Here is a 27,683-nt window from a genome sequence, read left to right on the forward strand (position 1 = left end):
AGTAGAGGATTGCTGGATCTGAACTCAGTCAGAGAAGATGCACCTAACCCTTGGAAAGACTTGGAGCCCCAGGGTATGGGGAGGCCTGGTGAGGATGGGAGGGCGTGTGGGGGTGGGGGGAAACATCCTCGTGGAGACTGGGGTGGGGGTGGGGTGAGGAGGTATGAGATGTGGAAAAGTCAGAGGGTAGACCAGGAAGGGGATAAAATCTGGACTGTGGAAAAAGATTAAATACAATTTTCTAAAATGTAAAAATAAAATCTGTCAGTAATTATGCATCAAAATATGCAGTCATACTCTTTTTATTACTCGATAACTCAATTTGAAAAGCTTAATAAAAATTAAGCAATATATATTTCATCAAATTTTAATATCTTAATTGAAGCTATATAATTGATATAGAATATAAAAAAACAAACATGAAATACAAATGTGAAACAAAATATAGAAGTGTTAATATTAAATGTTCCTTGCTGAAGATGAAAAACAAAAAATTTTATTCTTCAGAAAAGGTTTAACCAGGGCAACCAGTGATACAATACAATCTTCAAATATTAGTCTCTCTCACTTTCTTAAAGACATACTAACATAATTGACAAAACTGTAATTTTACTGTTGTATTTTAAAAAAATAACAAACTTTAATGTCATTGATATGAATTTTTTAAAATTATAATCAGAATACCATTCTGCATTCTGCCAAAAAAAGCATAACTAAAACCCAGTGATTTCAAATCTTTTAATGGCTAAAGTATTAATTCTGCACAGTTATTATTAAAAGGTCTTCTGATAGTTTGAAGGCACTCTTATTATTATCAAAATAACTAAAGTACTACAAAACTAAAATTCAAATTCCAGGGAGAAATAGACTTAATATTATTAAAGAATTTATGGAAGAAGTGTTGACATCTCTAAGATAAAAAGATTGTTTGATAGGGCCTACAAGTCAAAATCAAAATAAGTAATGATCAGCTAGTGTCAATACTCAATATTTAAATAACTTCAACCAAATAATTCAACTATAGTAACAATTACTACTTTAATTGACAAAAATATATCTTACACTCAGTGATAATACAAAATTTTACAGATATTAAATAGTTCAAATAGTTAAATAGCATTAAGTAGTTCAAAAATAATAACTCAAAAAAACATAAATTGTGTTTTATTTTGTGAGGATGAAGAAGTCATTGTGCTTTGATCCTGTTCAAAAGAAAATGGAAAACTAAAGTCATCTTTTCCAGCTCCAAATGTGTGAGAAGAGTCTGATGAAAAAGAAAATGTGAAGGCATCTTCTCCTCCTGATTTTCCAAATAAGTTTCCTGAAGAATATAAATATTAAAATATCATTGTATTCATGTTATATAAAACAATATACTAGATTACAATATTGTATACAATAAATAAACATTAAACCTTATCTAGTTAGTGGATATTTAAATGTATTCTTCATACACATAAGGCATTGCCCTTGGCTCTATGAAAGGTAAACTCTAACTTGAGCCATACTTATAAATAATTTGAATTCAAGTGTACAGAACAGAAACTAAGGTAAAACATCTCAAATAAAGAGAATAACATGCATGTCCAGAGACAGATCTAAATAGCAAACAGTAGGGTAACATAAATTCATCCAAGTTGTCAGGGGCACTAAAAAATAACAAAGATATATTAAGCAAGAGTTCATGAAAATGAGCTTGCAAAGACTATTGAATGCCTCACTATAGAAGGAAACCATTAAACCATTATCACATACAGATATAGCATGACTTAAACTGCTTTGCAAGGTTACTTAGGAAAACATGTACAGAATGGATGAAAAGGAGCACCTAAAAGTAATGAATACCAACAGGGAAAAAGATATTATCCAACAGTTAGAGAGAAAATGTCCTTTACCTACAACCACAGCAATGGATATGGAGAGGGAAATGCTGCATCTGAGATGCTGCACAGGTTAAATTTATCCAGCTATTATTTATTGCATAATTACAAAATATGGTTATAGCAGTGTTCAGAACCTTTGATGAATCTGTGAAAAGGGTTTTCCAGTTTTGAAAGAAATGTAATCAACTTCACTTGTAGATTTGCTTGTTGACTCCAAGGATTGGCAGAAGAAAAAATATATACCAGTTTTCATTCATTATTCATTATTTAAAACTGAAAGTAAAAATAATTTTCACTATCTCTTTAAAATCAACTATTACTCAACAGTTTAAAATCTACAGCAATCAAATGGCTTATCTGAAACAAGTGGCATAAAGCATAAATATTTTTTCCATATACAGAACTAGTTAGTTGGTACCTTAAACAGGAAATTTCTTTGCGCCACTTTGAAATTTATAAATTTTTAACATCCATTATTTCACTTTAAACAAAGGTCAGTCAAGCAATAGTCAAGACACTGACCAGTAGGATAAAGTGATTAAGATATTTGAGTTTTCTCACTCCCTTTAAATTTTTTTTTCTTTACCAACTTCATTTCCTAACCATAAGACTTAAACAAAAACACATAGATTCTGAAAGAAATTAAATCTTGAATTTTCCTTTGCATAAATGAGTTTTCTTTTCTTGTTTTTTTCAATTTTTTTTTTTGAGACAGGGTTTCTCTGTATAGCCCTGGCTGTCCTGGAACTCACTCTGTAGACTTTTTTTCAAATTTTTATTAGATTTTTTTTTTAATTTACATTTCAAATGCTATCCCGAAAGTTCTCTATACCCTCCCTCTGCCCTGCTTCCCTACCTACCCACTCCCACTTCTTGGCCCTGGCATTCCCCTGTACTGGGGCATATAAAATTTGCAAGACCAAGGGGCTTCTCTTCCCAATGATGGCCGACTAGGCTATCTTCTGCTACATATGCAGCTAGAGACATGAGTTCTGAGGGTACTGGTTAGTTCATATTGTTGTTCCACCTATAGGGTTGCAGACTCCTTCAGTTCCTTGGGTACTTTCTCTAGCTCCTCCTTTGGAGGCCCTGTGTTCCATCCAACAGATGACTGTGAGCATCCACTTCTGTATTTGACAGGCACTGGCATAGCCTCACACAAGACAGCTATATCAGGGTCCTTCCAGCAAAATCTTGCTGGCATGTGCAATAGTGTCTACGTTTGGTAGCTGATTATGGGATGGATCCCTGGGTGAGGTTGTTTTCTTTTTAAGAGTTCCTATGAAGCATTCATAAAATTCCTAATCACTCTATAAACAAAAGTATATGTTGTATAAAACAATATTTTAAGTGCTCTGAGAAATTCAAAGGTAAATATAAAGTAAGTCCTTATCCTAAAAGATTCAGAGGATGTTTTTATATATTCGTAAATACTTAATGCTATTATGTAGAATATAAACATTATTTTTTTAAAAAGAGGTTCAGAAAACTGGAGAGATTTTTTTGGGAATGGAAGGTAGAAGGTGGAAATAAGGTTTTATGGATGAGAAGTTATTCTTCAAAGATAAAGATGGAATTTGGAGGTTGCAAGAAACAAGCAGGTAAAAAAGTCTGGACATGCTTGAGATATGCTGAACTCTTCAGTCTGACCAAAGGCAGGTAATTTTGCTTTTAAATTGCTTATATTGATGTTAAGTTAGAAAAGTAAGAAGATGGTAAGTGACAGTCAATGAAACCCACTTAAGTGTTTGACAATGGCAGATGATAGAATTATGCTTAAAGAAAGTGAAGATGTGATTTATAGGTAAGCCAAGAAGACAAAAACATCAATTAGGATGTCATTACAATATACCATGTGAATGGTTATGAATTGGAAAACCAATAATATCACTAGAAATAGAAAAAGAAGTATTTCTAAAAACTGATCAAGCTTTATGCCTACTTGAATTTAACTGTAACAGCAGAGAGAAGTTAAAATTATTGCTGATACTCTGAATCCTGACCAGCAGAGTAATGGGGATAACCATCAGAGATATCGAAAAGGGAATAACATTTATTTCAGATATACTGAGTTTTAATGTCAAAAAGATATCTTAGATATGAAGAGCTTATCACTATCAAATCAGAAATACAAGTCTCGAGTTTAGAAAAGGTTTCACAGCTATCAGTTTCCACTTAAATCATTTTAACAGCATGCTAATCATCTTTCTGCATTTACACTTTTTATACAGTGTGTTCTCCATATAGCAATCCACAGAATCTTAAAAAAAAAAAAAAAACAAAGCAAACCTGTCAGCTCATTTTAGTCATTTGCTCACAACTCTCCAGTGAGAGCTCTTTTCCTACTTCATTTAGGAAAAAAAAATCCAAAGATTTTAATGGTCAAAGGGTCAAACATGATTTCTTCCTTCTCACACTTCTGAAATGTTTTTTGTACTATTTCTCCTTGCTCTCCATTTAAATCATACACTTTACCTGCTTTTAACTGAATATACCATGCATGTTACCATATAAGACATTTCCAATCTTTGCCTAGAATACTTTTTCCAGTACCCACTATGTCCATCTCCTCGTCTATGCTCAAATGTCTTTCACTGGATGTGTTCCCTAATGCCCTTGTGCATAGCAACCATCTTTCTAAACCAAGTATTTCCTAGTCTTCTTATTCTGGTTTATTTCCCTTCTCAGTATTTAAAGGTTAACTCAAGCCAGGGCTGAGTCAGACCAACATGGAATGAAGACTTAAGAGTTTCATTTCTCATAATACTATTTTCTTAGAAAACACAGGATTAGGGGTAAATGTCGAATGTTGTCCCTGCCAACTGTACTGTGTAAGAATAAACCTGAATTAGAGAAGCTATGAATTAGCATATGGGCATGACTAAAATGGAATAAATGATTGATGGGAAACTGAAAGTGTAGCTTTTGTGTGTCAAGGTAACATACATGCTCCATGTGTCTTGTCCATAGCAGCATGATATGTTCAATGTGGATGAAGGAGCAAAAGAAATCTTATTTGGGTAACTGACAGGTTCTCAATGAGACAAAAGACACGGTACATGCTCTTATCTCTTACTTCACATCCTTCTACAAAGTAAATATATAAAAATTATAATATGAATCTTACTACCACTTCAAGCCCATAAACTATTTAGTATATTAATATCATATACATAACTAATATTATATGCATTTATTTGTCTATCTTCTGTCTCTTCCAACAAAATACAAGCCCTATGAGGATTCTGAATTCTTGCCACTGGTCACCAAAGACAAAAGCAGTACCTGGTAACAAATGAAATACATACACATAAACAAATATTGACTGAATTAACTAACCAAAGAATAAAAGAAGTAAGGCTACCCAATAAAAAGTATGTACCAAGATAAAACAATTTCCAAACGAATGGGAATAATTAATGTTAAAGAATTAAAAAGGACTAAATATGGTAACAAATGTAAGATACCCATAACGTTTGACAATTGAGAAGTCAGTAATATTGAAGAAAACAAGTGTTGGCAGAGTTGTGAAAGATGGCCAAGTACTGAAAAAATGAAGAAGAAAGATGGCAGGAGGAAAGGAGAACAGAGAGAACAGTTGCTACTTTTTCTGTGTGATGAGACTGCAGTACTGTTGTCTACTGAGTTAACAGGGTCTACAAGCAAATGTTATTAAACAAATAAGCTGAGTGACCCCCCACAAAATCAATTAGAAATAAAACAACCTACCTTTCTTTCAAACAAACTTTCCTACCATGTAGGAAAGTTAACATGTTTTACATACAGAAAACTTCAAAACACTCACCAATTCCTTGTTGTGATGAAGGAGGATTTAGATTTACAGCAGAGTAATGTTCATTGAACTGGAAAATAATTTCCATTAACTATTATTTGTGAAATCAAAAGAACAGTTTATATAGCATTATATTTGACACTAGAGCCTGTACTTTTAGCATATAATATTAGTGTAGACATAACAGTAACTTTTTACATAGCATATTACAAGACTTTTAAAAAAATCTTTTTTTGGGCTCAGGATATAACTCAGTGGTAGAATCCTTGTTTAGCATACATGAGGTTCTTGGTTCAATCTCTAACAGGTAGATGAATAAATTTGTCATTTACTTATATTAAACCAAGGATTGATCTGGAGGGTGTGACTCAGTGGTAGAGTGCTTGTCTATAGTATTACTGAGGTCTAGGGTTGAATTTCCAGCACTGCAATAAATAATAAATAAATAAATAAATAAATAAAGCCTATTAACTTGATTACAGCAATATATAATATATTTACACTTGGAGAATCATCCATTTACATTTCTTCTGAACATTTTATGGTTAATATTTTTAATTTAATTTATCTATTAAGTTTTATTGGTATAATGTATAAGTTCCTCATTTATCCTTACAATTAATAGTCCCAAATTATCACATTCTAAATTCTTTTATTTCAAGACTTTCTAGCCTAAATCACTGATTATTTGACCAATCCTTGTACCTTTCTCATACCATTTTGATTACATTTTAATTTATACAGTTTTATGAAATTAGTTATTACTGTGAGAGTACATACAAGTGCAAATGTGCCATGGTATATGCATGTGGAGATCAGAGAACAACTTGTGGGGTGGTTCTTTTCAACCACCATGAGGGTCCCAGGCTTGGACTAGTGTTGAGTCATTTTACTGACACTGTTTTAATGTATAGAATGAGTATCTTTCTCCAATCTATGACATTTAGAATTCATAATTATGTCCTCTTAATTTCTAGTAGAGTTAGGTCATCTAGCTAGGAGTTGGTCAGTCTTGTCAATTATTTTCGAAGAATCAACTTTGGCTTTGTTCATTTTCTTTGTTGTTTTTTCAGTTCATTGATTTCTAGTCTTTATTATTTCTTCATTCACTTTGGATTTGCTTTGTTATTCTTTTTATAAAGAAGTAAAGGTCATTAATTTTAGAGCATTCTTTTCTATTATTTAACTTATTAACTAAATATCTAACTATCACCTTTGCTCTAGTTGTTTTACCATTCTTCAATTTTGATAAGCTGAATTTTCATAATAAGTAATTTCAAAATCTTTTCTGATTTCTCTCACGACTATTCCCTTGACTCACAGCCTAAATGTTTAGGATTTTCCTAGATATTTTATTAACTTTTAATTGAATTGTACTGTTATCAGAACACATTTTGATTCTTTTTTTTTTTTAAGATTTATTTATTTGCTTTTATTTATATGAGTATACTGTAGCTGTCTTCACATACACCAGAAGAGGGCATCAGATCCCATTACAGATGGTTGTGAGCCACCATGCGGTTGCTAGGAACTGAACTCAGGACCTCTGGAAGAGCAGTCAATGCTCTTAACCTCTAAGCCATTTCTCCAGTCCCACATTCTGAATCTAATAATTTTGTATTCATTAAGATTCATTAGTGTGTTGTATAGTGGTGGCATATGCCTTTAATCCCAGCACTTGGGAAGCAGAGGCAAGCAGATCTTTAAGTTTAAGACCAGCCTAGTCTACACAAGTTCCAGGATAGCCTTACAGGGCATGTTTCTTGTGTTGTTTAATTTTACCAACTGTTGAAAAAAAGGGATTATAAAACCTCTGTCTCTATTTTTCCTCTCATGCAAATTTAATTAATTAGCTCATTTGCTTTATTATTTGGAACTGAACCCAAGACACTGTGAATACTAGGCAAACATTCCACCACTAAGCTTAATACACATTTTACACATTTTACACATTTTAAAGCTGTTGCTAGACATGAACCATATTTGTGTCATATCTTTCTTATGAGTTGAACTTTTAATTTTTATACATTATCTCTCATTTCTAACAACATCTTTATCCTGAGGGTACCCCCAAGTGATAATAAAGTCACTGTGGCCTTCTTAGAATTTTCATGAAATATAATTTTACATCTTTAACTTTCAACCTATCATCAGCTTTATAATGATATACGGGTTAGCTTATATTTGGGTCTTTCTTTCTTACCCAATTGGCCAATCTCTGCCTTTTAGTAGAGTATTTAATTCACTAATATTAACTTATTAAGAAGTTCATAATTTATGCTGTTTATATTTATGTTTTTAAAAATGCTTTCTTATTCAATTTCTTCTTTATTATCTTCTGGTTAAATACTTGTTTAGGATTTCATTCTATAACTTTTGAGCATTTTTTGAATAATCATTTTTGTCCTATGAAATTTATTAGTAGGGTAGTCTCCTTCCCCAACTCACTAAAACAAAACAGAATGAAAAAAGAATTAAAAATAAACAATCTTCCAGGATTTGTGTTTGATTTTTGAGATAGATTTCTCTGTGTAGCCTTGGCTGTCCTGGAACTCACAGTGTATCCCAGGCTGGCCTTGAACTCAAACATGAGCCTGCCTCTGCCTCCCATGTGCTGGGATTAAAAGCTTGTGCCACCACTGCCTGACTAATTTTTCAGGACTTCAATTAGATTAAAATTAGATTACATTTACAAATTGCATTGAAAAGAAATCTACCTTCATATTTTCTTCCTATGTAAATAATTCATGTATTTATGATTTTAATAATTTTCAGTGGTTTTATAGTTTTCTTTATTCAAAATGTATGTGCTTCCTGCCAAAGTTATACATATCTAAGTTCATGTTACTATTGTAAAAGAGAATTGAGTTCTTTTAGTTTGCTTTTCAAGTCTAGCACACTCCTTTTACAAATTACTTCCTTATAAAATAAATGTGTAAATAACAACAAAAGCTAAACACATTAAATAATATAAAATGTATAGTACCATATCTTCTATCAATAAATTCATAATTTTTCCAATGTAATATAATAAAAACTTAAGCCACATAAAATTCTTAGGTAAAGAATTTTAATTGTACTATATAGCATTAGTAAGTGATACTTCTGGAATGCTTTATGTGTACAAACTCATTTATTATTTATAAACTCTATGGCACCCACTGTCATTATTTCTATTTTGCAGAGAAGGAACTGAATTATTTTCACCAATTTCTATGCACTCTACATTTCTGAGTATTGAATAGGATTCTGTGTCTAGTTTTAAACACTATACTTTAGCGCACAATTCCACTAACATATAACTTAATATTGGGTTTAATTGCTTAACTAAGAAGTAAACAATTTATAATGATTTGCATCACTGAAAAGTAGAAACATCGGTGGAAATTCCTCAGAACTTTTAAAATTAACTATTGAAAGTATTACCATGTATATACATATAGCTGAAAATACTAATATAACTTGATAACATTATGAATTAAGTAAAAATATGTAGTTTATTTTTATATTGAAAATGTGAAACATATTTATATAACCAAATTCATTTTAATCTATCTTTAACCACAATTTAGATCATCCCTACCTTAAGGGTTTTGGTTTTGGATTTTTTAAAAATGAAAACTTTAATTTGATTTGATTTGGGTGCTGGAAATCAAGCTCAGGACCTCATGAATGGTAGGCAAGCACTCTACCACTATGTGAGCCATATCCCAGGCAAGATTTTCTCTTAAGATTTTTATTTATTTGTGTGTGTGTGTGTGTGTGTGTGTGTGTGTGTGTGTGTGTGGATGCTCTTGGAGGTTGGAGGCTAGAATGCTGTTGGATACCCTGGAACTGAAGAATCACATGACCTTGGTGTTAGAAACTAAACTCAGGGCCTTTGAAAGGCAGCAAATGATCCTAGCTGCTGCATCATCTCTCTGGTCTCAAGATCTTTTTTCTTTTAATAAAAAATTATGAATCTTGGTCATGTGAAGTTAAAAGTAAGAAGGTCATAGGAGAACTCTGTATCAATACTCAGACCCTTTTTCCACATTGGAGGTGGGAACCATGCCTCAAAGACTATACCACTATACCACTGAGTTACATCCATAGTTTTTTTTCAAAATTTCCCATTAATAGTCTGTCCCAAGAAAATTTGGTACTGAAGAACTAAAATTGCCTAAAGCTCCAATGTACAATTTTTAGAAATAAAAATTTGGTTCTCACTTTACCTGATCTGATGAGATTTCTGAATCAGATACAGAAGAATCAAATAAATTTAGTCCAGGTGATCTAGAGGTATAACTCATAAGAAATGAAAATCCAGGAGAATCCTTTTGTTTATGTCCTTCAGATGTTGCATTTTTAGTTCTGTTACACAAAGATTTAAAAATCATCAAAATGTTATAAAATATTTATAATTGTTATTACTAAACAATGCAGACTGGGAAGCACCAAAAGCAATGGCGTACTGGTTGGAATTTGCAAAGGTAGGTTTTCAGGTGACAAATATGAAGAAAGGACATTCGGGTGAAGAATATAAATACAAATTTGGGGATAATAATTGTGAATACTTACTAAGAATATGTTGTCAGGCACTATTCTAGGTACTTACATAAGTGCAATTTTTTTTCTCCATAGTCCATCAAAACAAAGCACTGTTAATAACATTTTCATTTACAGCAAATACTTTTGAAGTTTAGCAATATTAAGAGATTTGCTTAAAAGAATAGCAAGTGACACTGAAATTCAGATGCAGCAATTCACACTGAAAATCCCAGCTCTCAACCCTGACACTGTCTTCAAGACCTTGAAAACTCGTCATAAGACATATTTTAATGAGAAGTCAGACATTACAGAGTATTAAGAAAAGACAAACTATAAATGATCTGGAATAAGAAGACAAGACAGTATATAATATAGAGCCAGAGTAGTCAGCAGAGTGAGTTTCAAGACAACCAGGGCTATACAAAGAAACCCTGCCTTGGGAAAAAAAACCAACCAACCAATCAACCAACCAACTCAACTTCAACACTGACTGTTTGTATTACCCATGATTCTGTTTTGTCATCTATAAGATAAAAATTATAGCATAGCAATGATTCATAAAGTTGGTATTAATATAAAAAATCATAGCATAAAGTATTCAACAGCTGCTTGTACACAGGGCTCTATAAAGTGTTTTTTTTGCTTTTGTTTTTGTTTTATATGGATGGACTGAAGCTTAGGCCAGAGTGTGCACTGAGCCTGAGTGAGACCTTAGATTCATTTCCTAGCCCCACCAACCCATAGACAAACATGTATATTAATATGTCAGCCTGGCAATACTGCCTCAGCAATCCCTATAATCATAAATGAATAATATACTTTTACAAATTATGTTATCATCCAGAGAATGATCAACATTCATTCAATTTTAGGATCTGATGATAAATTCTATTTTGAATACTTTTTTCTTGAGTCAAATACATGACATTCAAACATAAATTTTACTACCAATTTAAAATACAGGAGTAGAACATAGGTTAGAGATTCCTGATGAAGCAAAATCTGATTTATGTCTTAGAAGAATTTAAGGCTTGGTGTTAAGGAACAGACTGAACGGAGCCCAAAGGTTCAATACAGCACTACTTTCTTGGCTACAAACCCTAAATCAGTGTTTTTACATGTTATATATACATATTAGAGACATTTAGTTTTAAGAAAATGTGAACCCTGCTTCAGACACTACATATATGGAAACTGACTGCTGAAACATTACTCCATCAGTAGTCTGTAACTACTATATGTGACTTTATTTATTGAGCTTGACTTTAATTTTTCCACATCGTTTATCCTTTGTAAAATCTTAAGCCTCCTATGTCCCAGTATAGGGGAATGTCAGGATCAAGAATGGGAGTGGATGGATTGGGGAGCACGGGGAGGTGGGGAGGGGGAGGGGGNGGGGGATTTTTGGAGGGGAAACTAAGAAAGGGGATAACATTTGAAATGTAAATAAAGAAAATATCTAATTTTTAAAAAGGCAAAATAGAAGGTTAGATAGATACAGAATGGAGCATAATACCTAGTATACAGGAGGTACTTACTGGCCATTGGTTCAACGAACAAATAAGAAATGGAGGCCAAAAAAAAAAAAAAAAAAAAAAAAAAACTTAAGCCTCCATATTGTCTCATTAGAAACTCAGGCTCTTTATCATTTTCACTTTAATAACAAACCCCAACCATCAGAAAGACAAACAAACAAGCAAACAAAGAACATGGAGTAGAATCTTTAGTAATTATTACTATAATTACTTATATAGCTCAATATATAAATAAATTAGAATTATTAATAAAAATCATACATTTCAAAGAAGGGGCTTTTAGGGAACTGCATTTTTTCCATAGATTCAGGTGTCTTCAGTGCTTCAGGAGTTCTTAGAAATGAAGGAGTTTCAGGAGTTTGTGGAAAATTCTCATCTCTTTCCTCTTCAACACTATTATTTTCTATGGACTTTTCAAAGTGTTCTATGTATAGGGCCTGTAAATGGAAAGTAACAGAAAATTTTAACAATGACTGTTACTTAAAAGAACACACATATCTACTGCATAAGGCAGAATGCACCATATTATTCTGTTATCACTTTAAAGATAAGTGAAATTAGAACTGATAAAGTGATATATATATATATATATATATATATATATATATATATATATTATACTCAAAGGAATAGAAAAGTAGTTATTTTGTAACTGAATTATTCTCTTATTCCCAGCTCCATTTTGTTTAACACTACGTGAAAAAAAATTAAATGATAACCCTGAGGAGTGGTTTTTCTTTTAAAAATTTCACAGTATACTCTGTTAACTTCTTGAAAAGGAAATTAAGCAATTTGCTTAATATTGCTTTATGCTATAATCTGGATCTGTGTTACAGGCTTAATCCCCAGCTTGTCATTAGTAGGAGGTAGTAAAATTTTAGGAGATAGGGTATGAGAGTTCTTTAATCATGGCAGGTAGCATGCTCTGAAAGGGACTGTAGGATCTCTTCTTTTTAAAAAATTCCTGGCCATAGATGAGCTATGAAGTAGAAATTTCTCGTTTCCTTGGAAACTCAGTTGTGTCATGTGATGTTTTTCTGAAAGCTGTCTTGTGAGAGGATATTTTGTTGAAGCATTTTGTGAAAGGATGTTTTGTTGAGGTAGACAATTGAGAGGGCTCCTGATGTTTGGAGAGAGTATAAATGGAAGCAAATAGGCATGAGAGGATGCTCTTGCATTGTTATGCCTTGTAATACTTTGCTGGTCTTCGCTGATCTTCACTTGTCATGACTTCACAAAGAGAAATGCACTAAAGTACTTCTTACGGTATTCCAGCTGTTTCTTGACATTTCTGCTGACTTGTGCTGATAAGGTAGAGCCTCACTGTTTCTGCTGGATTGTGCAACCACTACTGATTCATGTTTGGTGTTTGCTACTGGACTGGACTGCTAGTATCCTGATAATGAATGGTGGAGTCTCACCAAATAACTACTTCTAAATAGGTCCACAACCCCTTGTCCTAGTAACCATTTTTTCCCTACATTTGGTCAGTGAGCTAGAAGGGAGGTTAGAGCATTAAAGAACCCTAAATAAAGTGGGCCTTGAAAAATCTAAGCCTACAGAGGTGTTTGACTCCATTATGAACTTCTTTTATGATGTGTGCTACTATTGGCCCAAAGCAATGGAACCAACCAAGAACTCTCAGACTATGAATTGTAATAAATCTTTCTTCATAAGTTATTTCAGGTAACTGTATTTAAGGTGAATAATAACAGACAATTGTTTACTTTGTCTTTAAAATGTTTTGCCATTATAATTTTTATACTAGTTTAGGTCTGAAGATTGAGAGCCTGAATACTAACTTTTCATTTATCTTATTACTATTTTCTGTATACACACTCAATGCACACACTGCACACACACACACCCCCCCACACACAGACAGAGAGAGAGAGAGAGAGAGAGAGAGAGAGAGAGAGAGAGAGAGAGATTTTTCATGTATGATTATATCAAATCCTTTACAGAAACAATTTGGGTCTGTGTAAAAGAATTATAATGTGCTCATTACCAGTACTCCCTTTATAGTATAATACTACTTAGTCAATTAGTCACTTCTCGTTTTAACCCTTGATAGTGTAGTTTGCATCTGTCATCATTAAAGTTTTCCACTAAACAAAACTATTATCAAGATACTTTCATATCCACTGATCTTGAATTGCCTTAACAAATCATTAAATCTTGTCAAACAAATTTATTTTTTTCAATCATGAGTTGGTTTTGATCTTAATATGTATCATCACTTATGAGTGACAACTGTTGACATTTGTACATATAAAACATTTTTAAATTCTTTTTTTAATCTGAAAAAAATATTTCTAACTTCCTATAACCTAAGTTTCAAGCTAATAACATCTTACATAAGTAATCTTCATTGTAATAAGTCTAAAATTTAAGTGAACACTAAGTATTTTTTAAATTAGAATGTTCTGCTTAGAAACTAAAAATCTAACATTTGACTTACCTGTGTACTACATTTTGATTCTCTTACTTGTCTTACTGTCTCTTTATCTCCACATTCAGCATCTATTTGTTATATGGGATTTAACAAATTCATTAATTTATTTCATTTGTGTGATCTCATTATGAAGTTAAATAATTTGCTTCAACTGTATAAAACATTTTGTAAATATCTATTTACAAAAATGGCAAGTTCATACAGTTTTACCTAATATATATATGTAAGAGCACAAAATATAATAGTTAACAGTTTAACCAAAGGACATTCATGTAACCATGACCCAGGTAAAGAAACATCTTGAAAACTCCAAAAGGTCCCGCTTCCCATATCCTCTTCTTCAAAGGTAATCGCTATCCTGACTTCAGTGATAACAATTCCCTAGTATGTTTTATCACCTGAATACGCTTCTTTTCTGCTTTAAAATGTCATGCTAAAATTATATATTACATTTTATGTCTCCCTTTCTGTTTAGCATATGTTTGTGTGATTCCTCCATATCGCTACATATAGACAGTTTTCTCATTACTGGTATAAATATTCCATATATCCAGGCATTCTACAACAAATGGGCATTGGAAACAATGTAATATTCCATATTTATTTGTTTTTCTCTAGGTATCTATCTAAGGTAGAATACTGAGACACAGAGTATGTTTATCTCCCAACATCAGGTTCCAAACTTTTCTAAAATGGCTATACCAATTTTGGCTGAGATAACTAACCATTGTAAAAGTAATAAAATCTCAGTAAATTAGCTCTAAGTTAAGGTTGATTCATTATATCACTATATTGCAATATAATGTATTAATGCTAATATATAATATTTATTATTTATTAATTACAGTTTATATCACTAGCTTATGATAGCCCCTATTGGCCAACACTCTCATAAATATTAATATCAGTAGACATTTTATCACTAATCTAGTAGATATGTAACAGTATCTTACTGTAGCTTTACAGTTTCATAATCTTCTAAGCATCATTTCATGTTTATCTGCCAGAAAAATTTCTTTTGAAATGTCAGTTCACACATTTTTGCATTTCAAGTTTTAAATTATTAATCTTTCCATGTGTGTATGTGTGCATATTCGTGTGTGTGTGACTGTGTGTGTACACATGTAGAAGTCAGAGGACAGTACTGTCAGTCACTGCCTTTCATCTTGTTTGCAGCTACCTATGACAGGCTAGCTGGCCTACAAATTTCCAGGGATTGTCCCATCACCACCATCCATCTCACTATGGCATCTCTCAAATTATAGACACACACTGCTGTGCCAGGATTTATGTGAATTTTAGAGATCTGAATGGAGGTCCTCACACTTGCAGACCAAGTGCTTTACCTACGAGACCACCTGCCAAACCTTTATTATGAAATATTCTAAGTGAGTTGTCTGCGTTTATCTACTTGATTTGTAAAAGTTCTTTACATTTTTTAAACTACTCTTTGGGCAATTTTATATATTACATACAAATATATTCTTTGGCTTTGTGACTCATTTTCTTCTTTTTATTGTATCCTTTTTTAGATATTTATTTTACATGTGTTTTGCCTGCATGTAAGTCTGTCCACTTAATGTGTGCAGCGCACACAGAGTCCAGGAAGCAGTATTAGATCCTCTGAAACAAGAGTTAAAGGTGGTTGTTAGTAGCCATGTAGGTGTTGGGAACTGTACTGACTGGTTTTGTGTGTCAACTTGACACAGGCTGGAGTTATCACAGAGAAAGGAGCTTCCGTTGGGAAAGGGCCTCCATGAGATCCAGCTGTGGAGCATTTTCTCATTTGGTGATCAAGGGGGGAGGGCCCCTGTGGTTGAATTAGGGAAAAGCTGGAAGAAGCTGAGGAGGTCGACCCTGTAGGAGGACCAGCAGTCTCAATTAATCTGTACCTCCAAGATCTCTCAAACACTGGACCACCCACCAGGCAGCATACACCAGCTGATATGAGGCCCCTACACATACACAGCAGAGGACTGCCAGGTCTGGGTTCAGTCAGAGAAGATGCACCCAACCCTCAAGAGACTGGAGGCCCCAGGGAGTTTAGGTTGGATGGAAGGTGGGGGATGGGGGTGGGAGATGGGGCTATCCTCATAGAACAGTCACAGGGTTGGGGTGAGGGGCAGAAAATAAAATCTGGAGTGTAAATAAATAAATAAATAAATAAAATGTTTTCTTAAAAAAAAAAAAAAAAAGAAATCTTACCTTGGGAGCTGGAGAGATGACTCAACAGGTTAAGAGTGACTACTACTTTTTAAAAATTTTTATTAGTTATTTTATTTATTTACATTTCAAGTGTTATCCCCCTTCCTGATTTCCCCTATGCAAACTCTCTCTCCCTCCCCCTTGCTTCTATGAGGGTGCCCTCCCACACTTGCCTCACCACCTGGCATTCCTCTACACTGGGGCATCAAGCCTTTACAGGACCAAAGTCCTTCCCTCACACTGATGCCAGATAAGGCCATCCTCTGCTACATATGCAGCTACTACTCTTACAGAGGACATAAAATTGGTTTCTAGCACACACTCAAGGCAGCTCAAAACTGCCTGTAATTCTAGCTCCAAGTGATCTAACACCTTCTTTTGCCTCTATTAGCACCTGCACTCTTGTTCACATGCCCACACTCTGACACACACACACATATACATAATTAAAAATAAATCATAAGGTAAATAAAATAAATCTTTAAAAATCAAAAATGCGCCGGGCAGTGGTGGCACACGCCTGTAATCCCAGCACTNGGGAGGCAGAGGCAGGCGGATTTCTGAGTTCGAGGCCAGCCTGGTCTACAAAGTGAGTTCCAGGACAGCCAGGGCTATACAGAGTAACCCTGTCTCGAAAAAAAAACCAAAAAAAAAAAAAAAAACCAGCCAAAAAACAACAACAAAAAAAACTTCACAAAGTCAAAAGGTGATGACTTTCATATAGCATGACACAGGGTATAATGTGACTCATTATAGGCTACCAATACATGTGTGTGTGCTTATGTAACTACACATCCGTGCATACATATCTACATACAGTTAAAAAGTTCCTACTATATATTTCAAAAAAAAAAGTATGTCCCATTGTTTGCCACAGTTCCAATGTATGTTGATCTTGTGAAAATAAGCTCATACATACATACTATGACTTTTCTAAGATGTTTAGTTAAGGAAAATAGTCAAGGCAGTAAAAATTAATATAAGAAAATATAAAAGCATTATGTATAGTTTCAGAAATGGAAACAAAAAGATATTAAATGTAAGAAAATAGCTGAAACCTACTATAGTGATTCAATAGAATACTATGTAGTCACTGCAAATATAATTAATGATATGAAAAATAGCCTCATGTCATTTTTTATTTGTAATGACTGTATGTAGTCAAATTGGGAAATGGGATTAAATTACTTATATTGTATAATTCAAATGGGGGATAGAGAACAAAATTTACACATGTATTAAAAAACTAAGAGACTATACAACAGACTGCATTATTTCAGTTATATCTGGTTAGTTACATTTTGTTTCTTTTATATTTTTCTTTGTTTCCCAAATTTTCTATAAGCAAATGCATTTATGTTCTATTCTGATAAAAATGTATTATTAAATCACATATATACTTCCATTAGTGAGAATTTAAAAATCCAAATAATTTACTTAGTATAAAAACTGATATAATTTATTATTTAGAAAAATATAAACAGTAAATACCTATATGTTCTTTTTCAATCCATTGATTGTAATTTGGTTGATTCAATCTAAAATTCAACAAATATAATTTTTATTACTTCAGAGTCAATATTTACAAATTACTTCAGAGATGAAAATGTTTCTTTTCGGGCTGGTGAGATGGTTCAGTGGGTAAGAGCACCCAACTGTTCTTCCAAAGGTTCAGAGTTCAAATCCCAGCAACCACATGGTGGCTCACAACCATCTGTAACAAGATCTGACGCCCTCTTCTGGAGTGTCTGAAGACAGCTACAGTGTACTTACATATAATAAATAAATAAATCTTTAAAAAAAAAAAATGTTCCTTTTCTTTGGGGAAGGCAGTGCTAGAAACTGAAAGCAGACAAATACACTAGCACTGAACTATATCCCAACACTTTGGGTATTTCTATATTTTAAAAATTACCTGAATTGCGTAAAACCTTGTGAACTTTTAACAGCTGGACTATATGAAGATTTTGAATTATTATCCATACTAGAGTCATTAAATATCTGGAAAAAAATTAAAACATTAGTTTGACAATATAAAATAACAATCTTTGTATCATAGCTACACTGGAATCTCTAATTATATTAGCATTTCATTCCCATAATCACAACCATTATCAATACCTACAACTACATACATTAACTGAAATATTTACAAAGGAAACATAAAGGCAACTATACTAAAGCAAAAAAGGATTCTTAAATAATTTGATGTTTTTGATAAGTATGGTAATTATCTGTGGTAGTAATTTTTCATTTAAGGTAAACTTTAAAAATTCTAACTTATCCATATTCACTATCAAATGAGTATTAATGTGTTCTTTATCAATGACCTGACTTCTATGTTACTTTTTCAAAATAAATGCAAATATTCTGGAACCCGAAAGTTATGATAGTTATGCAACCTGTATGCTAAAAATCATTGAACTATTAAGTACATTTTTAAGTAGCAAATTTTGTAGTAGAATTATGTAGAAGAATGCCTCAAAGAAATATATTTTACTTTTTAAGAAAAAGGTGAATGAGTTTTCAATAGCTGGCAGTACTTGGTTCTTTAAAATTTTTTCTTGGGGGTCACAGCGATGGCTCAGCAGATAAAGGCACTGGTTGCCAAGCCTGATAACTTGAGTTTGATCCCTGGAACCCACCCACAGGGTGGAAGGCAAAACTGATTCCTGAAGGGCAACCTCTGATCTCCATATTATGTCAAGGCACACACCACTCATAGCAAACATCACACACAGACATAGAAAATTGTTCAGGAGTTAAGAATAATCTGGGTTTAATTACCAGGATGTACTTAGTGGCACACATGCCCACATGACAGATCATGTGGTCTATAATTCCAGTTGCAACGGGGTTGGATGCTAAAATGTTTTACTAACTGGTAAATGTGATGAATCATATTAACAGGTTTTTCTAATTTTCAAAGTTCATTACATGTCTCAGACGTGTTGAAATTTATATCATTAATGTTATTCTACTGTATTTACTTTAGTAATTATTTGGGATTTTTATAGCTATGATCATTCTTAAAACTGATTTTATAAGTATTTTTCCTATACTTGTTTTTGTAATCTAACAGGTTTGCTGTGATAATTCTCCAAATAGGTTTTTTTTTTTGTAGTTTGAAATTGTTTAAAGAGCTTTATTTTGCTGTCAGAAAACATCTAAGAATGTATGCAGATATTTTTGATTGTCATTAACTTAAAAGTAGGGTGATTCTGGCCTCTCCCCACAACAAAGAATTTATCTAGTCAAAAATAGCAGTAGCAGCAGAGCATGGTGCTGCATGCCTTTAATCCCAGCACTTGGGAGGCAGAGGCAAACAGATCTAAGTTCGAGGCCAGCCTGATCTACAGAGCAAGTTTTAGGACAGCCAGAGATGAACAGAAAAACCCTGTCTTAAAAAAAAAAACAAAAAAACAAAAACAAAAACAGTCAGCTTTTGATGAGCAGTCTTGATGCGATTTCGAAAGCTTTGATGAAGTTCACGTGAGACTCTGAGTCTGAGTATGTATGCTGGCAGAAGACTAAGGGGAAAAGATAGCAAGAGCTGTTAGAGGAAACTATATACTTATGTTTTTCTTTTATTTGTCAGCCTATTTATAATTCAAATTGTCTTACAGAGATATCCTTCTAACTTCACATTTAGTTTTAAAATGTCTTATATAGTATTCTCTCAATATCCTAAAAAAAACTTCTACATTTAGAATGATCTTCTGTAAGATAAACTTATCTTTTGTCTCTTCTGTTCCACCAGAGAAAGGCTATTTAAATTATCGAAATTTTATTGATTTTTTTAAAGGTATGTTAGCTTTTGATCAGATTCATCAATTCAACCTCAATATCACTAATATTCTGCTTTCCGTTTACTAATATTTAATTGTAAATTTTATTCTTCAATTTTTAAGAATAAATTTTTGATAATATTTTTCACTTTCTAATGTTTGTTTTTAAATATATATTTTGCTCTGAGAACCAGCTTGTCCACATATCACGTTTTATTGTATTTTGTTAAATTTTATAAATTCTATTTTGATTTCTTCTATAACCCCCAAATTTGAAAGTTTATGAATTTCTTTTCCCATACCAGCCTAATATATATACATATGTAGAGAGATATGATAGGCAGATATAGATGTATAGACAGACATAGATACAGATACCTACGGCTATAGCTATAGCTATAGATACAGAGAGAGACTGGGTAGAGCTAGAGACAGAGGCAGAGATAAGAGATTTTTTTTAAAAGGACTAAGGAAAAGGCTGCTAGTAAGTGCACTTGTTGGGCAAGCATAAGGATCTGAATTTGAATTCCCAGCACCCACAAAAAAGTTGTGCATGAGAGGCAGGGATGGGCAGGTCCCAGAATCTTGATGGACAATCGCTTAACTGAAATATCAAGCTTTAGGTTCAGTGAGAGACTGTCTCTAGGGAATAAAGCAGTGAGTGATAAATACCCCATTGTTGGGGTTCATAGGCTTTACAGCTAGGAAAGACTATTAATTGCTTTTCTCTCTTGGCAGTTCTAATAGTATCTGTGAATACTAAGAGAATCAGTCTTCAATGGGGAGACTTCTAGGTCAGATCCCACCTCAATTTCTTCAAGTCCCATGTTGGAAACATCTAGTATCTTCAGCAGTAGGGTCAAGTTCTGGGAGTTAATAGAGAACAATAGCAATAATCCATATTGTTTGAAAGTCACTTTTTTTTTATTTATAAATTGTCTCTGGTATTTTGTGACAGAAATGACTATAAAACAGTGCTATAGGTACAGCCTGTGCAACTGGTCCTTGTACTGGCTGGTTTTGTGTGTCAACTTGACACAGGCTGGAGTTATCACAGAAAAAGGAGCTTCAGTTGGGAAAATGCCTCCACAAGATCCAGCTGTAAGGCATTTTCTCAATTAGTGATCAAGAAGGGAGGGTCCCTTGTGGGTGGTACCATCTCTGGGCTGGTAGTCTTGGGTTCTATAAGAGAGCAAGCTGANCAAGCCAGGGGAAGCAAGCCAGTAAGAAACATCCCTACATGGCCTCTGCATCAGCTCCTGCTGCCTCACCAGCTTGAGTTCTAGTTCTGACTTCCTTTGGTGATGAACAGCAGTGTGGAAGTATAAGCTGAATAAACCCTTTCCTCCCCAACTTGTTTCTTGGTCATGATGTTTGTGCAGGAATAGAAACCCTGACTAAGACAGTCCTGTAATTAATAAAGGGTTTAGCAGATATTTTTCAAAAGTTTTGGTATACTATTAGTCTGAGTATTTAAAAAATATTTTGTATAATATTTAGTCAAAAAGGGGAAGTTTATACTGAATGCCATATTGACACTTTTTTTCTCTTTTCTTCTTTTGGATAGGGTTTCTCTTTGTAGCCCTGGCTGTCCTGAAACTCACGCTATAGACCAGGTTGGCCTTGAACTCAAGAAATTCACCTGCCTCTGCCTTCCAAGTGCTGGGTTTAAAGGCCACCACTGCCTGTCCACATTGAAACTCTTAAATGTTTTAGACTCCGAGGTAACAGTAGTGGCTAATTTAAAATGCATGAATACAGAGGCACAAACATACACTGTTGTGTCCTACCTGCATGTATTATCTCGTTTAAGCAAGATATCTATGCTATTGAAAACAGAAATAAATACCTGTGGATCATTTTCTTTTCGTCTCAAGTCACTTCTAACAAACTTTGACTGATTGGCTGAACTTTCTTCATTTTTATCTAGATTAAATGTATTATTTCAAATTAATTCTGAAGATAAAACCAAACAATATCTCAAACTCATTGCCTCATATATGCTAAGTTCACACTCTGCCACTGAGATGTAAATCCAGCTCCACCCCTCATTTCTCCATTTGATCACAATTTATACCCTAAAAAAAAAATCAAGTTTATAAGAGTATTTAACCTAAAATATGAAAAATTTCAAACATTTTTAATTCACTACTATGCACTAGTTATTACATATCATGAATGTGAAATGGCAAGATGGCCAAGTGACAAACTACTCTCTTAAAATGGATTACTAAAAAAGGCATAGTAGTAATATGAATGAAGAAAAAATTAAAATAGTGTAGTCAAAGTATTCAATGTGATTAATCTGCAGACTCTTGAATGAAATGTGATTGAAAAATTTCAATGACCAGCACTATAAATATAATGGCTAGCCCTTTAATTCAGAGCTAGTCAACCTCATCTGGTGTTTGCACTACAAGACTAGAATACTTTTTAAAAAACATTACAAAATTGATTTCCTCAAAAATGGAAAAGAAAAGATGGTGTGCAAGTCATATCTTATTTGTTCTCAAAGTTAAACTGGTACTTTCCCATGTCTACAGGTCTACAGTATTTTTGTCCTTGCTTACATCAAGTGATAACTAAAATTACCATTTATTTCCTCTCTGTCAAGAAAAAAAAATGAAGTTTCTGAATGAGAAACAGATTCTGTACCTGTAACTCTTGCTTCTGAAGAATTCATATTTCTTACAAATTTCTGAGACTCACATGGTAGTAACAACTGGCTATTTTGAGAGCTTCTGTTTGATACTTGCTCATCTTTTTCAAAAATTCTGAAGAGAAGAATTTACACTCACTATTAGCTAAGTAAAGATTAAAATTTAAACTCAGAAGTGATATTCTACTGTTAGACATCTTCACTTTTGCAGATCATGATACTAGGTTTACAGAGCATTTAAGATTTAACCACTATTATTAAACTACTTGGTAATAAGTAGTACCAGCACTGTCCTGATTAAGCCCAATGCTTTTCTCAGGTTACCACACCCTTCCTTTTAAACATAACCACTTAACAAAGATAAAAACCCCTTTAAACACTTTTACTACAAATAATATGTTCTAGATTTCAGATTATTTCAAAATTTTAAAGATTTATTTAGAAACAAATCAACTATTATGAATACAAAAATTATTAAAGCAATATTATAGTCAAAAGGTAAATGTGTCTTTTAACCTTTTTACTGTAAGAATAATTTCACTGATTTTTTCTAAATTAAATGAGTATAAACACTGTCAAAAATACATTATTCTTCTTTTGTGAACAGAAGATACAGTCTATGACTGCCAATCCTCAATGGATGCCTAAACATAAAAGTTTATGTACATTTTATCTTTTCCTATATACAGAAGCATACACATACTAAATGTCTTTTCCACTATAAATAAGCACTTATTACACACTTTTCCTAACTTCTGCATTAAGGTATGACAGTAACAGTGATATTTATTTCTTCCCTCTATAATTTCACAGATAAATTTGATATCACAGATCTTAACCAAAGTACATCGTTGTTTTCTGTGAATTGAGAACTATTTCTTAAAGAAAACCCTTTACAGCATCTCTCTGGCATATCACAATTGCAAGCATTGCTACTCCTTTTTTTTATCTTTTAAAAAATTTACCTTTCCTTTATGTACATTAGTGTTTTGCCTGCATGTATGTATATGTGAGAGTGTTAGATCTTGTTACAGATAGTTGTGAGCTGCCATGTGGGTGCTGGGATTTGAACCCGAGTCATCTGGAAGAGCAGTCAGTGCCCTTAACCGCTGAGCCATCTCCCTAGTCCAGCATTGCTACTCTTATATGTACAAGCATTTTAAAAGTAAAGGTCACCCTGAGCAAAGACAATATGGTATCAGTACAGTTGATATGATAACTGAGATGGATACTAAGCAACCAAGAGTATATATAACACTGATTCACTGGGCAAAGAAATGATTCACATTTTATGTGGGAAGGAACAGCATTCAGTTCAGAATGGTGTTCAGTTTACATGTGATATTTTTAGATCACAACTGGGTAACAAACAGTGGAAAGCAAAAACATGAATGATAAATAGTATATACTGAGTAAAAAAATGGCTAAGTAGTTATATAAGTTCCTTATAATATACAAAGTTTTTATAATACTCAAGTATCCATAAAATAAAAACATATATATGAAATAGATTGGGAAGACCTTCCAGGCAATTTCTTCATAAAATTAAGGATCCTGTGTCATGAGGTAATATGTAGTAGTGGATACATCAATATAATAGTTCCAAGAAAGTATGATCAGAGAAATTAACTCAGGAGAAGAGTATGTTGGAAAAAAATAGGAAAAGGTAATAATAGAGTCTGGGGAATGAAACTTAAGAACAAACAAAAAACTGGGTGGTGGTAGCACATGTTATTAATCCTAGCACTTGGGAGGTAGAGGTAGATATCTCTTTAAGTTTGAGGCCAGCCTAAACTACACAAGTTCCAGGATGGCCAAGGCTACTTAGACAAATCCTGTCTTGAAACAAACAAACAAACAAACAAATAAACACAGGTTATATGAAGAAAGCTGATTAAAGCCAGGAACAGTAATCCATGTATTTTTCTCTCCCACCATAATAGGTAAAATCAATGTTTTTAATGCCTCAGTGATGCTTTGTATTATCTCCTCAAGGATAAATGAAAATACATTATGGTATAGACTCAGAAGAGTCTCATCTTCCTCTGTGGTAAGGGCAGAACCAGTCACACTGGTCACTAGTCAAGTGACACTACTCTGCACTACCACAGAAACTGGACAGATTTTACACCCTGATAAGTCGTAGAATACATGTGCTGCTGTTACCCTATTTTTTATTATGTAGATTTTTGGTCTTCTTAAGCAACAAGCAGTTTGGGATAATAATTCATGACATTTCAAAATAATATTTTCATAAAAATTAATAGAAAAATCATGCATAAAATTATGTCATGGACAGACTCAAAAATTTTAGATGAAGAATATCTGTTAACATAAAATTCAGTTTTAAAGTTTGCTTATACCTCTCTTCAAATTCTTTTCTCTTTTCTGTATTTTTGTCCTTTTTGTCTAGAGCTTCTGAAAACTTTTTACTTTCAAAAAGTCTTGCCATCTGCTAAAAAGAAAAATGAGAACAACAAAATACTTAGTTCATGATAGTTACACTTTCAATCCTTAGCACTTAGAAGACTATGGTAGAGGCATTAAGATAATTCCTGGCATTTAAGAAGAGATAACTTAGTGGGCCAGGTACTTGCTCTGAAAGCATAATGACCTCACTTCAGAAGTCCAGTACCCACATACAAGCCAGGTATAAGGGAATGAGCCTGTAAACCCAGTACTGGGAAGGTGGAGATAGAAAAGACAGAATTGAGGAAGATACCAATGCTGAACTCTGGCCTCAATGTACACACACACACACACACACACACACACACACACACACACACACACACACACGATACCTTTAGAACAGTCATATATATATATATTTCTCTTAACTAATAAATACAATTTTTTCTATAAAGTTAGATTTTTATTTTTGGTAGTATTTACCAAAAACTGCCATGCCATGGTTGGAGAGATGGCTAATGGTCAAGTGCACTTGCTGTTCTTACAGGGGACTCAGGTTCAGTTCCCAGTATTTACATGGTGACTTACAACCATCTATAACTCCAGTTATAGGGAATCTGATGGCTTTTTCTTACCTCCACAGGTACCAGGCATTCATTTAGTGGATATACATGCAGAAACATACATTCATACAAATAAAATACATAACTTAATTTTTAAAACCCCACAACTCAAGAAATTATACTAAAATATATTCCAGAAAATCCTAAAAACTAAATTATTTTATCCTACCTTTCTAAGTATTACAAACTATAAGTTTTTCCAGATTAAATCCCTAAGCTATTTACTGTTTTGTTCCCTCTTTCAAAGACACTGTTGTTCTGGCTGAGGGTGTACTCAGTGATGCTTTTGTCGAACAAGCACAGTTGTCTATGTTTGATCCTTCAACAAACAAAATAAATCAAATCTCAGGACTAACTTAAATCTTGTTCTTTCTTCATCTTCTTTCCTCAGACCTCAAATAACTACAGACTATTACCCAAACAAAGAGTTAAATATTTCAGAACCTGAAATACATTTTGTCTTCACTGAGGCAAAAAAAAAAAAAAGAAGCTTTTCTCCATGTTTAAACTGTCTTTAAAAACAGTTGTTCTAAGTTGGAGAGATGGTTCAGCAGTTAAGAACACTGTCTGCTCTTCTAGAGGTCATGACTTCAATTCCCAGCAACCATATGGTGGCTCACAACCATCTATAATGTGACCTGATGCCCTCTTCTGGCATGCAGATGGAGCACTCATGCATTAAATAAATAAATAATAAATAAATCTTTAAAAAAAACTCTTCTAGGACTGTAGACAAATATAATATTCATATATTAACAATATATTAAAACATAAAATATATACCTTATTTAAAGAATTAATTTGTATTTCCATATCATCGGCTTCTTTCTCCAATTCAAATGATCTTTTGGTAAAATTGTTGGCACATTTAAGAATATCTTGTGTTCTGTATCTCAAATTAACTCTTTTTATGTTAAGGAGCAGGCATGAATTAAATTTTATATTTACTAATAGTTAATATTTACCATTTACATATATGTTCTACAAAAGCAATATTAACAATTGGTATCTGAAAACAAAAATATGACTAATATAATTAGTTTACCTTAGTATATTAATGAACTTAAAAAATAACATTTTTAAAAGAATACTTATTACAATTTTTTCTTTCAATAAAATATTTTATAAGGTAGCATTCTGATTTTTTTCTATGCAAGTTCATCCTGTCATTTGGCATAACTAATAAAACATTAATAATAAGCTCAAGAAAAATTAAATTTTTATCATTTACTTATTCCAGACATTAAAAATCCACTTGATTTATCTTTTGTTTATCCAAAATGTTCATTAATATATCCTGTATAACAGAAAAGAGCATCCATCTGGATATCCTGCTTTAACTGGATTTACATTTATAGAGTAGTTCTTAGTTATTAATAGACATCCTATGCTGTTATTCAATAATGCAATTTCCTAAGTTACTGTACAATCCATTTAGGAGAACTAAGATCTGAATAGAAGAATAAGCTGTGAATAAAATTCTTGAGAAATTTTATTATTCCTTCCCATTTTGCCTTATAACATATATGATTTACATGCTACAACACAAAGCATCCAGTGAATTTTCTATCAAGCATTATTACTAAAAGTATTTAAAGTTTTATACATACTTAATCCCTAATTTTCGACTTTTCCTACCATCTACTTCTTTTTGTCATTCAAACTTTGTGTGTCATCCCAAATCATATCCAATGCCTTAAACTCTGGCTGTATCTTAAAGTACCTACCAATCTCTGACCCTTACCACTGAGAATTTAATGCACATCAAATAAAAAAAATAGTCTAAAACCAAAATATGAA

At 33.0% G+C, this 27,683-nt stretch overlaps 1 protein-coding gene across 1 annotated transcript in view; it reads right to left on the reverse strand.

The window, feature by feature from the left end:
• Positions 1 to 1,025: 1,025 nt before the first annotated feature.
• Positions 1,026 to 27,683, reverse strand: part of C7H14orf39 (chromosome 7 C14orf39 homolog) — a 35,728-nt gene continuing 9,070 nt past the window's right edge. Inside the window, exons 8-18 of the mRNA XM_021202567.1 lie at positions 26,667 to 26,787; positions 25,212 to 25,300; positions 22,845 to 22,963; positions 22,039 to 22,115; positions 18,317 to 18,402; positions 17,893 to 17,939; positions 14,203 to 14,264; positions 12,003 to 12,178; positions 9,891 to 10,029; positions 5,689 to 5,746; positions 1,026 to 1,321 (exon numbers count right to left, since the gene is read on the reverse strand). Of these exons, the coding sequence (XP_021058226.1) occupies positions 1,143 to 1,321; positions 5,689 to 5,746; positions 9,891 to 10,029; positions 12,003 to 12,178; positions 14,203 to 14,264; positions 17,893 to 17,939; positions 18,317 to 18,402; positions 22,039 to 22,115; positions 22,845 to 22,963; positions 25,212 to 25,300; positions 26,667 to 26,787 (1,153 nt within the window). The 3' untranslated portion in view covers positions 1,026 to 1,142. The remainder of the gene's footprint in view (positions 1,322 to 5,688; positions 5,747 to 9,890; positions 10,030 to 12,002; positions 12,179 to 14,202; positions 14,265 to 17,892; positions 17,940 to 18,316; positions 18,403 to 22,038; positions 22,116 to 22,844; positions 22,964 to 25,211; positions 25,301 to 26,666; positions 26,788 to 27,683) is intronic.

The sequence above is a fragment of the Mus pahari genome, chromosome 7 (genome assembly GCF_900095145.1).
Source record: "Mus pahari chromosome 7, PAHARI_EIJ_v1.1, whole genome shotgun sequence".
Lineage (NCBI taxonomy): Eukaryota > Metazoa > Chordata > Mammalia > Rodentia > Muridae > Mus > Mus pahari.